The sequence below is a fragment of the Podarcis melisellensis genome, assembly GCF_964234715.1.
Source record: "Podarcis melisellensis genome assembly, chromosome: W".
In the NCBI taxonomy this organism is placed as follows: domain Eukaryota; kingdom Metazoa; phylum Chordata; class Lepidosauria; order Squamata; family Lacertidae; genus Podarcis; species Podarcis melisellensis.
In genome coordinates this window covers 38,380,111-38,396,770 of record NC_138535.1, presented here as the reverse complement: position 1 = coordinate 38,396,770, position 16,660 = coordinate 38,380,111, and the positions used below count along the sequence as shown (strand labels likewise).

General features: G+C 40.5%; 1 protein-coding gene across 7 annotated transcripts in view; it reads left to right on the top strand.

Annotated features, from left to right (window-relative positions):
- Positions 1-16,660, top strand: part of LOC309361292 (far upstream element-binding protein 3-like) — a 390,387-nt gene that overhangs the window by 209,258 nt on the left and 164,469 nt on the right. For all 7 annotated transcript variants that reach the window (XM_081896183.1, XM_081896187.1, XM_081896186.1 and 4 more), the window contains 2 exons: positions 7,123-7,221; positions 9,125-9,229. In XM_081896183.1, the coding sequence (XP_081752309.1) occupies positions 7,123-7,221; positions 9,125-9,229 (204 nt within the window). The remainder of the gene's footprint in view (positions 1-7,122; positions 7,222-9,124; positions 9,230-16,660) is intronic.

Sequence of the window (16,660 nt, the reverse complement as noted above, 5' to 3'; positions counted from 1 at the left end):
GCAACCAATCATATACATACTCTTTTACCTCTTCATATGGTTTTATTTTCCATTTCCCTCCTTCTTTAATTATCAACTCTCCATATGTTAGGGACGCGGGTGGCGCTGTGGGTAAAAGCCTCAGCACCTAGGACTTGCCAATCGAAAGGTTGGCGGTTCGAATCCCCGCTGCGGGGTGCGCTCCCGTCGTTCGGTCCCAGCGCCTGCCAACCTAGCAGTTCAAAAGCACCCTCGGGTGCAAGTAGATAAATAGGGACCGCTTACTAGCGGGAAGGTAAACGGCGTTCCGTGTGCTGCGCTGGCTCGCCAGATGCAGCTTGTCATGCTGGCCACGTGACCCGGAAGTGTCTGCGGACAGCGCTGGCTCCCGGCCTGTAGAGTGAGATGAGCGCACAACCCTAGAGTCTGGCAAGACTGGCCCATACGGGCAGGGGTACCTTTACCTTTACCATATGTTATCCATCTCCCCCTCATATTGATCTTTTTAACACTCATCACCTCTAATGGGGATAGCCAGTGAGGAAGTTTTGGTTCTAATAGGTTTTTATACCTATACGGAAAATGTGGTTTTAAAAACCTTTATGTATTTTCTTCTTTTCACACCATAAATATGCGTGCCAACCAAATCTGTTGTCAAAACCTTCCAAATCTAACAACTCTCCATTTTCTAATTTTATCCACTCTTTTACCCAACAGAGGCATGATGCTTCATAATATAGTTTCAGATCTGGCAGAGTGAAGCCCCCTCTTTCTTTCGCATCCGTTAATAACTTAAATTGAATTCTTGGCTTCTTACCCTGCCAGATATACCTTGAGATTACTCTTTGCCATTCTTTAAATATTGATGCCCCCTTGATTATAGGAATTGTCTGAAACAAAAATAACATCTTTGGCAGCACACTCATCTTTATCGTTGAAATTCTCCCCCAAAATGATAACTCCATCCTTCCCCACACCTCCAGATCTCTTTATATTCCATTCCACACTGGTATATAATTATTCTGAAACAGATCAATACTCTTGGGGGTTAACCATATTCCCAAATATTTGATTTTCTTTACCACTTCTATCTTTATTTGTTGTTGCATTGTTTCTATCATCTCTTGATTCATATTTTTTGTGATTATTTTAGTCTTTTTCTTATTCAGTATAAACCCTGCCACTTGACCGAACTGCTCTATCTCTTCTAATATTTTTTTTTACACTTTTCAGTGGTTCTTCCACTGTTAGTACCAGATCATCGGCAAAAGCTTTAACCTTATATTCATTTTGACCTACTGTCACCCCTTTTATTTCTCCATTTTTCCTTATTGATTTCAGAAAGACCTCCAGTACCAAGATGAATAACAATGGGGAAAGAGGACATCCCTGCCTTGTGCCCTTGGTTATTCTTATATCTTCTGTAGTAATATTATTTACTATCAACTTTGTTCTCTGATCTGTATAGCCTTTATTCCGTTAAAAAATTCTTTTCCCACATCCATCAATTCCAATTTTTTAAACATAAATTGCCATGATATATTATCGAAGGCCTTTTCTGCGTCCACAAATATTAACATAGCTTGTTTCTCATTCCTGGCAGTCAAATATTCTAAAATATCAATTATATTTCTTATATTGTCTTTCATCTGCCTGCCCGGAAGAAAACCCGCTTGATCTTTGTGTATAATTTCTTGTAATACCTTTTTCATCCTCATTGCCAATATACTTGCAAAGATTTTATAGTCTGTATTCAACAATGAAATAGGCCTATAATTTTTAACTTGTGTTAAATCGGAATCTTGTTTTGGAATAAATGTGATAAAGGCTTCTTTCCAGGTTTCCAGGATTTCTCTTTCTTTCATAATGTTATTCATAACTTCTTTCATTGGTACAAGTAGGATGTGTTTCATTTCTTTATAGTAACTTGCCGTAAATCCATCTGGTCCTGGAGCTTTCCCTTTTTTCAATTACCGGTATTTTATTGCCTCTTTTATCTCTTCAATTTCTATTGGGGCGTTCAGTCTGTCTTTTTTTTCTGTCGGGATCTTCTGCACCTCTTTTTCCTTTAAAAATCTTTCTATTTTCCTCATATTATTCTTTTCTCTACTTTTGTATAGATGTCTGTAAAAGTCCAATAATCCCTTTCTAATCCCTTTCGGATCATCTATTTCTGTACCTTCAATGATGATTTTATTAACAGTATTCTGTTCCTTCCTTTTCTTAATCTGCCACGCCAGCCATTTTCCTGATTTATTAGCGAATTCAAAGTTCCTTTGTCTCATTTTTTTATATTCCCTTCCACTTCTTTATTTATTATCATTGCAAATTGTGTTTGCAAAACCTTTATACTCTGTCTTATTTTCAAATTGTTAGGTTTTTTTATTAATTTTTGTTCATTGTCCATTATTTGCTTTAAAATTTCCTTTTTTCCTTTCTCTCTGCTTTTATTTTTCAATGAATTCTGCTGGATAAAAAATCCTCTCATCACAGCTTTGCTGGCATTCCATACTGTCTTAATTTTCGTGCCCTTGTTACAATTATTTACAAAATAGTCTGTCAAATACTTTTGTGCCCCGTTAATGATTTTTTGATCATCTAGAAGGTAATCATTAATTCTCCATCTGAAGGTTCTTTCCTCATATCCTTTTATTTCAAATTTTATTGCACTGTGATCCGAAATTACTCTTGGTTGAATTTCAATATCCAATATTCTCGGAGTTAATTCATTGGATACCCATACTTGATCTATTCTTGACATTGATTGATTTGGCTCAGAGTGAAATGTGAACTCCTTTCCCAACGGGTGTCTAAGTCTCCAAATGTCTATTAGATTACAATTCTTTGTCATCGGAAAAAAAAAAGTCTTAGGTAATTTTCCATCCTTACTCATCCCTGTTGCTCTCAGTCTGTCCATTTCCATTGACACCACTCCATTCATATCTCCCATTATTATAATCTTTTGGTCCATATATTCAAACAAGTTTTCTTCTATTTTTTTATAAAAATCGGTCTTATTACCATTAGGTGCATAGATCCCAACAATTATTAATTTTTCTCCTTGCCATTTGATCTGGACTGCAATAACTCTTCCCCCTTCATCTTTGAAAATTTGCTGAGTTTCAGTTTTGTTTCTTATATACAATACCACTCCTCTCTTTTTGTCTTTGTCAGAAGATATAAATTCATTTCCTAATCTTTTATTAATCAAAACTTTTCTATGTCTTCTTGCCACATGAGTTTCTTGTAAACGTATAATGTCTAAGTTTTTCTTTTTCAAATATTGTTCAATTTTATTCTGTTTTTTTATTGTTAATCCCATTAATATTCCAAGTCCATAATTTCAACGCCATTTTAACCTCTTATTAAAATTTTTAATTTTTATTACAAATTTTATAATCTATCTTCCTCTTCCTCCTCTTCTTCTTCTTCTTCTTCTTCTTCTTCTTCTTCTTCTTCTTCTTCTTCTTCTTTTTCTTCTTTCTTCTTTCTTCTTTCTTCTTTCTTCTTTTTCTGTCTTCTTCCTCCTCCAATTCCGAACCACCTGCTCCTGCTTCTGCACCCCTTACTTCTTCATCTGTTCGTAACTCCTCGTATCTTCTCATAAATTTGTTTGTTTCCTCTGGGCTCGTATATCTGTGTTTCTTGCTTTTATAGAAAAAGGAGATTCCTTCCGGAAATTCCCATCTAAATTCTATCTTGTTTGTCTTGAGAATTTGCACCATTGGTTTATATGGGTCTCTCCGTTTCAACAACCTGATTGGGATGTCTTTAAAGATAATTATGTAATTCCCTTCAATATTCAATCTCTTCTCTCTATTTTTTTGTAATATCATATTTCTCATTTCTCTATCCTTAAATGTAATCAAACAATCACCTGGAAATTTCCTTGCCTTAGTTGTTCTTACCTTCATTCGGAATGCGTTTTGCACTGTTTTTGCCACCTCTTCTGTCTGCAGCTCCAACCATTGTGCTATCCCTTCTATCAGTTTCTCTTTAATATTTTCACCTTGCGTCTCCGGCACAGATCTTAACCTTAGGTTAACTTCTCGTTGCCTGAGTTCATTCATGGCAATCACATCCCACACCTCCTCCTGTGTTTTATTAATTTCCGACATCCCTGTTTTATTTTTTCCCTCCTCTTTTTTCACTTATTTCAATTCCAACTTTGTCCTTTTCATCCCCTCTTCTAAAGATTGTGTTCTCTTAGTTACGTCCTTTAATTGCCCTTTCAATTCATTTACTGCTACATCAACTTTTTTATCCATCTGTCCAATCCTTTTATCCACGTGTTCTAAGTTAGTCTCTATATTATTTTCACTTTGCTTTATATCATTTTAAATTTCGGCAAACATTTTCAATATCTCTCCTTTAAAATCTGGTTCCTGTTTAGAGCCTCTCCTTTCCATCGGTGTTCCTCTCTCACTCACTTTCTTCTGTAAATGAGTCATTTTGATTACATTCCCTTCAAGGCTCTTCCGATTCCTTCCCAAAAATCAAACAATACAATATCAAACAATAGAAAGAGTACCCAAATACAAAGAGAGAGAAGGGGCCCAACACCACCAGAGTCAGTGGGAGCAATCTTCTTACCACTTTCGTGGCTACTGACTTCCAATTCCCAACAATATTCCCAATTTTAAATTATATATTCAATTTACAACCCAAAGGACCCCAAAACAAATCTTCTTGCCTCTTGAATGGCAAACAGTTTCCAATTTTCGACAGTATTTCAGGCAAAATCTTAAATTCTTATTGTTGAAGAAAAATAAAAACTTATCTTCTTGCCACCAATTAGGCTAATCCACCAAGTCAGCAAACCACAAAAATCAAATTATGTCCTTATGAATTTTTAAATCCAAATGTTGAGAGTATTGAAAACGTTGAAAAAGATAAACATATGCAGAAAAAGAATGGCCAAATAATATGGCAATTAAAACATAAAAATAAAAGGTTTGCAGATGTCTGCCTGAAGCCCGGGGAGCGCAGCGGGAGTTGGCAGGCTGCTTCCCGCAAGCCTTCGGGAACTCCCGCAGGGCTCCGAAGGCTTGCGGATAGCTGCCTGAAAGCCAAAAGCCTGCATTCGCTCCATAGGACGCACACACATTTCCCCTTCATTTTTGGAGGGGAAAAAGTGTGTCCTATATAGCGAAAAATATGGTAATTTGGAAACTTTGGCTTTTCATCATTCAAATTATAAGGGACTACTAAGGGGGGAGGAGGTCATTCATGATTATTCAGTGGAAAGAGTTGGGAATGGCCCCCTTGGATAGAAATGATAGACATTTCTGAAATTTGATCTCAGACACAGGTTTTAATCCTATGTTAGATGCTTGCATCTCTGCTAATACCTGGTGTATTTACTTCAGCGATATCTTTGAAAGTGATTGTGACAGCTGTCCTAATGGACCAACTACTACTCAGGACTGGTTAATGATGTTACCAGAATGGCCCCCAGTCTCAGAACAAGTAGTAAGCGATCTTATAGGTGCTTTAGTGAATGATAAAGCTCCTGGAGAGGACATGATCCCATCAGAGGTTTTGAAGAACAACTCTGATTGGTGGTCTCTTCTCCTAGCAAAATTATTTTTGTATATAAACTGTACTAGCACTTTCCCTGAGGGCTGGAAGCAGAGTGTAATCATTCCAATCAACAAGAAAGGTGATAAACATAGCCCCCAGAACTATCGGCCTATTAGCTCATTGGATATCAGCTCTAAGATATATAGCCACTACCTTCTTCACAAACTGACAAGTTGGGTGGAAGAAAACAATATATTGCATCAGGAACAAGCTGGGTTTAGGAAGGGCCACAGTACAATCAAAAAGTCTATTTAGGCAAACTAGTAGCTCAAATGCAGTATGGTATTGAAATTTGGGGGATAAATCACAACAACCTGAAAGACCTGGAAGTGTGCCAGAATGTGTGCTGGCAGTACCTCCAGGTACCCTGGCTGCTTTCCTCAGGACAGAGACAGGCATGGTGTCTGTAAAAGCTAGGGCGGAGATGGCTGCTCTTTCGTAGTATAAAAAGGTCCTGGATATGTCAGAGGACCGTTTGCCTAGACACTGCCTGGAAGACCAATGGCAGAAGGGTGGTTGGGCCAAGCTAGCACAAGATTTGCTAGTCTCAAAAAACCTGACAAGACATTTTTGTATTCCCATGAGTTAAAAGACTGCTCAGGAATTGGATCTATAAGCAGGATAATGAGCAAGATTTATCTTTAATCTATATCTCAAAATTCTCCCATTGGTACCATTTGCTGAAATCTAACCGCACCAGAGCCCAATATTTGCAGACACTTACCTTTGCCTCCCTGATAACTGCTTTTACAGCTCTCCGCTTTCAAACAATGCCCACATCAGTCTTAGATGGAAGATATAGGAAAGCTCCAATACATTTAAGATTCTGTATTTGTGGGGTAGGTGAAGTAGAAGACCTTCCCCATTACATACCCCATTGTCAGCTCTATCAAAATCCCAGAAAGAGATTTTTGGAACAGATGTTGGCTCTGCTACAGGGACAGACCCCTGAAGTGAAAATATGTTGGCTGTTATCTGACTGTGACCCACTTGTTACATATAAAACTGCCTTATTTGCAAAAGCCGCAAAAAGTATTTGTGCTAGTCCCATAAAAGGCAATCCTGTAGATTGTGCAGGGGATTGATTAATTTGATTTATTGTAAATGGTTGTTTATTTCTGGATCTTTCTTAATAGGTTTTATTGGATTTGCAGGTTTTGTAACGGCTTTTAGTCAAAAACAATACGTGATTGATACACAATTATATGAATGCACCATGAGTACAAGCATTTAAATGCAAAGTGAAAGTGGGAGAGGGTGGTAGAGCAAAAATTCCTTGCCTGCTTCTTCCTCTCTCCCCACCCCACCCCCCTTTTCGTTTTACTGTCACTTGCCTTCTGCTTATGGAGTTATCAGGAAAAGCTGGCCAAGCCATGTCACTTACGGTAACTACATGAAAGTCCAAAGCTCCAGGGGAGTTCCTATTGCTTATCCCTGCTTTTTTCCACCCCCACTCCCCACCATTTTCATAGCCTTTCTGTCTGTTTTGGCATTTCCATTTATTTTTTGTGGCATTTTCTCTTTTCTCTCCCCATTGCACTGCCATTGGCACTTTTGCAGGAACGAACAGGCGTGAAAATGATTATGATCCAAGACGGTCCTTTGCCAACTGGAGTAGATAAACCTCTCCGGATTACTGGAGACGTTTTTAAAGTACAGGTATGTATCGAAGAGGATTTGCCATTATGCTGATAGAACATTAGGAGGATTTGCAATAATGGCACAGTTGGACTGCTGTCGGTCTGTCTCTCTCTCACATGTACACAATGATGGTGGCAGGGTGGAGGACCTCAAGCATATGGGCCAAGCAGTCCTTTTTCCCATTTGCATCTGCCACACACCATCTTTACATTGGTAACCCACTCAAATAGAGTTTGGTCAAGGAAAGGAAAGGAAACCAGTGCAAATCCTTGCGCTGCTGGTGAGGAGGGATGTTGTCAGACTGCCAGAAAATCCCTGCCAGCCGTTATCTGAAGCTGTAAATTAGAAGCGGGCAAGTTAATTGGCAGGAATTAAATTGTATTGCTCAACACTCAGCGTGTTGCAGTAGTAGAGCGTGTTGCAGTAGTCCAAGCGGGAGATAAGCAGAGCATGCACCACTCTGGTGAGACAGTCTGCGGGCAGGTAAGGTCTCAGCCTGTGTGCCAAATGGAGCTGGTAGACAGCTGCCCTGGACACAGAATTCACCTGTGCCTCCATGGACAGCTGTGAATCCAAAATGACTCCCAGGCTGCACACCTGCTCCTTCAAGGGCACAGTTGCCCCATTCAGGACCAAGGAGTCCCCCACACCCACCCGCTCCCTGTCCCCCAAGAACAGTACTTCTGTCTTGTCAGGATTCAACCTCAATCTGTTAGCCGCCCTCACCGGTTCTAATTTAAAAGAGAGGTAGAGCTGGGTATCATCCGCATACTGATGAACACCCAGCCCCAACCCTCTCATGATCTCTCCCAGCAACTTCATATAGATATTAAAAAGCATGGGGGAGAGGACGGAACCCTGAGGCACCCCACAAGTGAGAGCCCAGGGGTCTGAACACTCATCCCTCAACACCACTTTCTGGACACGGCCCAGGAGGAAGGAGCGGAACCACTGTATAACAGTGCCCCCAGTTCCCAGCCCCTCTAGACGGTCCAGAAGGATGTTATGGTCGATGGTATCAAAAGCCGCTGAGAGATCCAGCAGAACTAGGAAACAGCTCTCACCTTTGTCCCTAGCCCGCCGGAGATCATCAACCAACACGACCAAGGCAGTTTCAGTCCCATGATGAGGCCTGAATCCCGACTGGAAGGGATCCAAATGGTCCGCTTCTTCCAGGCGTGTCTGGAGTTGTTCAGCAACCACCCGCTCAATCACCTTGCCCAAGAACGGAAGATTTGAGACTGGGCGATAGTTGGCCATATTGGCCAGGTCTAAAGATGTTTTTTTAAGAAGTAGTTTAATGACCGCATCTTTCAGTGGGTCTGGGAAGTCTCCCTCACAGAGGGAAGCATTCAGCACCCCGCAGAGCCCATCGCCCAGCCCTTCGTGGCTTGCCTTTATTAGCCTGGATGGGCAAGGATCAAGGAGACAGGTGGTTGGCTCTTCATGAAATTGCAATACAGTCGAAAGAGACCCAGTGTGGTGTGCTGGATAAAAGTGTTGGGCAAGGAGTTACCAGTTGCTGGCAACAGCAGGAGAGGAGAGTGCTCTTATGCTTGGGTTCTCCTTGCAGGCATCCACAAGCATCTGGTTGGCTACTGTGAGAACAGGATGCTGGACTAGATGGGCCATTGGCCTAATCCAGCACAGCTCTTCATATATTCTTAGGTGAGGGGAGCCCCAGGTTCAAAACACTCCCCACCCCAGCCATGAAGCTTGTTGGAGAACCTTGGGCCTGCCTAACTCCAGCACCTATGTTCTACTTCTGCTGTCAGAGGCAGTATGCTTCTAATACCTGTTGCTGGAGATCGCAGGAGGGGCAAGTAGTATTATGCTCCCTGAAGAGGAAAGGATAATTTTTTTTGTGGGGATCTAACAAAACTAGTCATCAACCTGTTTTCCTCCTTCTGCATTTGAACAGCAAGCAAGAGAGATGGTACTGGAGATCATTCGAGAGAAAGACCAGGCAGACTTCAGGGGCATACGCAACGAATTCACTTCCAGAATGGGCGGAGGCAGCATAGAGGTGTGGATTTATCTTATATGTTATAGACCCAAAGGGACATCTAGTCCAATTCCCTGCAATACAGGAATCTTCTCCCTAGGGGGAAAAGTGAAGTTGAGAGATGGTTTTATATTATTTTATTTATTGATTTATACATGCATACATGCATATTGTGCATATTTGCACAGCTTTAGGAGGCTGAAGTAATTACTCATTTATTTAAAATGATGCTTTCCTGGGCAACCAGCCTGGAGCCGCTGACAGTACCCTGACAGATTGTCCCAAGTCCTCTTTAATTGCCAGTTAAGTCATAAATCATGACAAACGGGGCAGGAGCTGCCAGGGTGCAGCCTGCCAAGACTGATAACTGAAAGTAGCAATTTCAATGCCTTTTACAACAAAATTTAACGCTGAGAGGACACGTAGAACAATTAACAATGGCCGTCAACTCTCAACATGCAGAAATGGCCAGGATGGTGGGAGAAACCCAGAGACGGTCAATGAGACACACACACACCCCAATTCCCCCATTGAACTTCAATGGACAGACCTCTGAGTTGCTTGGGTTGAAAGCGAACATGGAAATGTTTTTGAAGGTGAGGCAAGATGACTTTTTGTGAGACCAGGAGCGTGTGTTTTTACTTATTAATCTTCTGGAAGGAGCCGCCAGATGCTGGGTGATTACCTTACTAATTAATCAATACCCTTTTTGTTGAGGTTGAACAGTTTTATGGCTCATCTCTATTCCATGTCCCAGGACCCGCAGCAGAAACCTGCAGATACATGAAAGCTAATTAAGCTGAAGCAGGGGTCTAACTCAGTAATGGAGTACAGTACATAGTTCAGTTTGCTGTCGAAGGAGCTAGCGTGGGATCATGATTCCTTGATAGCTATTTACCGTGCAGGGCTGAGTGAAAGCCTGCTAATAGATAATTTATTATGGTCAAAAACCAGCTCACACAACACAATAAAAACGGCGTTCATAAAGATAAAATATACAATTAGAGCAGATTGCAGCAATAGCTCATGAGTTAAAATTGAGATATATACGTACATACACCTGTACAACTGAGATTTGGGCTACCATAAAAATTGACCCTGAGGTGCCCTAAAGGGCGACTTCAGCTTTTTCCTAGTAAGCTATTTCATTCTAGAGGATGATCTGTGCCTACAAATCTGGGCGCAGAATCTGATTACCAGCCAGGTCATCTTGTGATCTTTGCCTACCTAAGTGGAGAGAATTAAGTTTAGACTTGTCTGAAAGATTGGCAAGCCTCTTCAGCAAAGGATCAATGGTGTCTCTACGAATCTCAGCATAAAAAGGACATCTAAAAATATATATGTTTGGGGCTTCCTTATTTCCCCTAATGGGCAGGCGCAAAATCTCTGTGAGTACGAGACGCTCTATAGGAGCCTTCCAGAACTGATGAGGGCAAGGCCGAGCTTCTAGGAAGAGTGAAAGCCCTTCTTGCATTTCTGGATGCAAGGAAAAATAGATATGTTGCTGGAGTGGCTACATATCTCCCGTTTTCTTTTTTTTTAAAAAAAAAAATATATTTATTGAAATTTTCAAAAAACAAGAAAAAACAAAAGAAAAATTAAAAACACATAGCATTTACATTCCTTATTTTCAATAACATCTTTCCCTGACTTCCCCACACCTCCCCTTCTTGTATTCCAGTTCCAATTGTTAGCTCAGCAAGTTCTTGTCCCCAAATTTTGCCTTATTATATTTAATTCGTTTTAATTAACCAATTTTAACTTATAAACCTCAATTTGTACGTCAATGCTCATTCTTTAAACCCTTTTCTAAAGTCGACCCAAGTTCCCTTCCATGAATTTCCCACTTTTATACTGATAACGAAACAGAATAAAAAGAAACAAAATGTAATTGTACACCTTTTGGATTCCCAAAATCCCCCCCCCCTTTCCCAGTTTCGATCCCATCAGTCTATCAACTATCAGCCTGGAGACCTCACGCCCGAGGCTCTTAATTCTCTCTCAATTCCTCTCTGCCGGTTTTTTTGATAGTCCTTTGTATTGAACACCAAGTCTCGGAGAAGCTCTGTCCCAATAGGGTCCATGTTTCTTCCAGCCAGACCTCCATATTTAAAAGTGGGGCCCAAATCTTGTTTCTTACTCCTTTTAAGTCCAAATGTCCCAAATGTCCCAAAAGCTCCAGCTTCCACCTTAATCAGATTTGTAATCCATAGGTCTTCAGATCTCCCCATGAGGAGATCTCTCCATTCTTCATTCTCCAATTCAAACCAGATTCTCATCGTCCAAATCTTGTTTTCCTTTGTATCCATCTTAGCAGGCCTCTGGCTCTCCTTTATCATCTGCGGCATTCCAGCTCCTCCTTTCCTCTCCTCCGGAACAACACGTATCTCTTTCTCCACTCTCTCAAAAATCTCAGATTTCTTTTCTTGTTCAGCTGCATGGGCTTCTTGAGTCAAGTCCTTATCAAATTCAGTGAGTTTATTTGCTGTTAAGTTCAAAATTGTAACATTTGTAGCCAAAACTTCACTTTGACCTTGTAACTTTCCCAAGAAAAAAACATTCTGTCCAGTTCAGCCTATATTTTTCCACCTGCAGCCATTCTTGTAGTGTCCCTGAACCCCCTCTAGAGGGATTGTGGTTACTTAGTATTCCTTCCAGCTCCAATCCAAAAGTCAAGTTAACTTGTTTCAGTTCTTCTTTGTTTTCAACAGTTTAAAACCAAGTTGTAACAAATATAGCCAGCAAAGACAACAGAAACAAAGTTCTATTTTTTCAGCTTTGACAGCTAGTTTGACAGCTGTCAAACTCTTCTATGTCTCCTCAACAGGTTCTCTCGTGGATCACTCCCGGGTCCCGGGGGGTTGCACTTCAGCTTTCAAAATCAACTCTTATCCTCCAGCAAAATTACTTATACTGCCAAATCGTAAAATTAATAACTTTTATCCAATAAAGAAAAAGATGTTCTCTCGACCTTAGTTATCTAATCCTTGCTTTAAATTATCTACAGAACGGGGAGACGGACTTCCTTTTTGCGCCTTCCCTGATCGTGCCTAATTCAGAAAAAAAAAAGAATTTTCCCTTTGTAATTCCAATTTCCGTACTACTCACGGGTTGTTACTTTTAGAGTCCAATTGTTCAAAGGAAGAAGTCAGCGCTCTCCGGCCATGGCATGCGGCTTCGCTGCATAGGAGAAGCAATCGACTCTCAGCACCGTGCCTCTCCCCGTCCCCCCATTCCGTAGCCTTTAAAAAGGCTCCTTCGCGGGTCGGGGGGCGCAAATGGTGCCCGCCAAGTCACCAGGTCCACAGGCTGCAGCGCCTGTGGTTTCTGAGGGTCCCCGCGTCGCCGCTGCGGCAAGACCCGTCTTCTACGGAGCCGATTCCCTCCGGAGCTCGGAGGGAATCCGCCATTAGTCGATGACGCTAACCCGGAAGTCCATATCTCCCGTTTTCTATGATTTTATAATTGGGGACCCTTATACAGTCCTGTTGTCTCTCTGTGTCCATGATTCTTTGCCTAACCACGGATCTAGCTTGGCCCAGGCCCATAGTTATGAGGGTTTGGGGAGCAGGGCCCAGTTTCTGAAGAGTGTTTAAGACTGCTGTCTGCCAGCCAGACTGGCTCTGAGGAGTTTGGGTTGCACTCTTTCAAGGGGAGTGAACGAGGAGGGAGGTGGGCCCAGAAAGGATCCGTAAAGGAGCTGTGCCAATGTTTTGGCTTTATATAATTTTAGTGCTGTGGGGACATAAAAGCCCCCTTGAGTTCTAAAAAATTTAAGGATAGCATTTGAAGATCTTTCTCCGGCACACTCATTTGAGTTAATATGAATTTTGTTGGATCCTGATGCCTGGACCACCATTCCTAAATATTTATAGTTCAAGATTTGCTCTAAATTTTGGCCTTGACGTTTCCAGTTTCTGAGCTTTGGTTTTTTCCCAAAAGCAAGAATTTTGGTCTTCTGATAATTTATTTTGAGGCAATCCAACTCACAATAGGCAGCTAATTTTCTTAGTGCTCTCCTAAGCCCTAAGGGGGTTCTGGATAGTATTACCGCATCGTCTGAATAAAGCAGAGCCGTGATATGCCGGTTTCCTAACTTCGGAGGGTGGAAGTCAAGGTTATGGAGAGTGGTTACCAAATTATTTAAATAAAAATTAAATAATAAAGGGGCCAAAAGGCATCCTTGCCTAACACCCTTAAATGTTTTGATGGGATCTGTTAAATGCCCTAGCACCTGACTCTAAGGGCCGTATTTGAATGTACTACCTGAATTAAATATAGTAGCCTTCTATCGATGGTAGTGGGCCAAAGCTTGTCCCAGAGTCTGGTTCTGGGAACTGAGTCAAAGGCTGCTTTTAGATCAACAAAGGCTGCATATAGTGAGGCCTGCCCTCCTGAGTTATATTTTTCTATAAGGTGTTGTAACGTTAGGCAGTGATCTAGCGTGGACCTGCCGGGTCTAAATCCCGCTTGTTCTGCTGCCAGAATGTCTTTATTCTCTAGCCACTCTGTGAATTTTTCCAGCAGGTGCTTTGTGTAGAGTTTGCTAATTACACTTAATAAGGTGATGGATCCCCTCTGTTGCCTTTTTTATAGAATGTGCCCCAGTCCCTTGGAATGCGGCCGGTATTGCCTATATGAGTGAAAATAGTGGCTAGGAATGTGATGATTTCTGGACGTCCGGCACGCTTCCTTGCGCCTCTGGGATACTCTCCCAGAAGCTGCGAATTCCAAACAGCGGTGTGTGCCTTGTGTGGGTGCAGAAATAACAGTCCATATACAGCTTCTTCCTAATCTACGAAGCGTTTTATTTACAGCAGAGAAATAAATCATCTGGGAGAACAAGCTGGCACGATTGACACTCTCAGACCAAAAACGAAAGTCACTTGGCTCACACACAAAGAACAATCCCCAGTGGGCAGGACGACACATAGAGCTATTGTGGTTCTGGACAGTCAAAAGTTAACACTTCAGGAAACATTCTGATTCACTGGGTGCACTGCCCACATGACCTGGGCATTTTCCTTTGATCTGTGCTCTGTGGGGGCAAATCCAAAGCTAAACCCGGAGTATGTATTTAAAGATGAAGAAGGAAGAATGATGGCAATAAGGGTTAAAAAACAACAAAAAAATGATTATAGTGGGAATATATGTGCCAAATGACAAAAAGCCAAATTCTATAAAAAACTGGAGGATAAATTATTAGAATATAGTGATGAAACATCATACTAATGGGGGACCTAAATGGAGTCACTTCTTTGGAGATGGATAGAACAACACATGAGACGGGAGAATAAAGAAGGATGACTACCATTATTTTTTGCAACTAGTAGAAAATCTTGATCTGCAGGACATATGGAAGATTAAACGCCCAAATGAAAAGCAATTCATACACCACTCAGAAGCAAAAAAAACTTGGCGGGGTAGGTATCCAAAGAATTATCAAAATGTAAGAAAGCCAAAATCCACTCAAAAACAATATCCGGCCATAATCCAGTTACGTTGGAAATGATGGGTGGAAGGAAAATATCAAGAAAATGGAGAATTAAAGAATCCATTCTTAATGATGAGAAAATATTAGAAAAGGAGAAGGTAACTTTAAAAGAATACTTTGATAATAACTTGAATAAAGGAACAGATATTAATATTGTATGGGACGAAAGTAAGGCAGTAATGCGAGGCTACTTTATCCAACAAAATATAATTCAAATAAAAGAGGGGGGTGGGATTGGAAAAACTGTTTAAGGAGATAAGGGAAAACAAGAAAGAACTAGCCAAGAATCCAAAAAAGTAGCTACCTTAAAAAAAATAAAGTTTTTACAAACACAGCTTTCCATGATTTAGAACTACGAAATTAAACAAAAAAATTAAAAATTAAGACACTTTTTTTTTTAGTTCGCCAACAAGCCAGGCAGGTTACTTGCATGGCAATTAAAGAAAAAACAAAAAGAGATTAATAGAGAAACTGAAAGAAGATGGGAAAATAGAAGACCCTAAAGTAATTAGTGAAATGCAAATTATTATAGAAAATTACAGTATATAAAGCAGAAGATGAAGATGAAGAAGGGATGGAAAGATGCTTCGCACAGAATAAACTTCTGAGGATAGACATTGGAAAAGTCGAACAACTAAAGCTTCCAATAACTATGATGGAGGTGCAACAAGCAATTTCCAAAGCAAAGACAGGGAAAGCATCAGGTACGGATGGCTTGCCGTTGGCGTATTATAAGAAATTAGAACACATACTAGCAGAACCAATGAAAACAGTATTGAACAGAATCTTAAAAGAAGAAAGAATACCAAAATCGTGGGAAGAAGCATTTATCACATTGATACCTAAGCAAGGAGTGGATCCGACATTAATCAAAAATTACAGGCCTGTATCATTATTGAAAAACAATTATAAAATATTTTCTTATATTCTTGCCAACAGATTAAAAAGATTTTGAATGAAATTATACATAAAGACCAGGCGGGTTTCTTACCAGGTAGAAACATGCACAATAACATGAGGAATATAATAGATATACTAGAATATTTGGAAGAAAGATCCGATAAAAAGGCCATACTGATGCTGATAGATGCGGAGAAGGCCTTTGATAACGTATCATGGAATTTTTTGAAAAATATATAGAAAGAACATGACTCGGTGAAAACTTCAGCAGGGGTATTGAGGCAATATATTGAAAGCAGAGAGCCAAACTGATCCTCAACAATGAGACAACTGAAGAATTCAACATTGATAAGGGGACCAGGCAAGGCTGCACTCTTTCACCCCTTAATGAACACTTAATGATTGCAATAAGGAAAGATCCAAATATAAAAGGTATAACAGTAGGGAAGAAGGCACATAAGATAAAGGCCTTTGGAGATGATTTGATTTTAACCACCAAAAATCCAGAAGAAAGTGTTCCATAAATAATAGAGAGAGTTCTTGAATTTGGTAAAGCGGCAGGATTTAAACTAAACAAAAATAAGAACAATATGTTAGCAAAAAATATGATTACACAGGAAAAAGAAGAATTTAAGAGGATATCAGGATTGGCAATAGTAAACAAAACTAAATACTTTGGAATCTGGCTAACAAATAAAAATAGTAATCTATTTAAGGACAATTACATTAAAATTTGGAAAGAAATCAGAGATTTGGGAATTTGGAATAAGTCAAGATTATCACTCAGCGACAGGATGTCAGTAATAAAAATGAATGTGTTACCCAAAATGATGTTTTTTTTCCAAATGATACCAATTATTGGGGCGGGGGATAGTGTCATGGGCCAGGAGTCAGCTTCACCTGGTGAGCAGCAGCCTGAAGGAGCAGAAAGCGAAGTGACTCCACCTGCTGCTGATCAGCCTTGTTGCTCCTGATGAGAACCAGCTGGCTCCAGCTTTCTTAAGAAGGTTTTCCAGCCTCTGTCAGTTGCTGGCAACAACATTCGTCATTCATGGCCA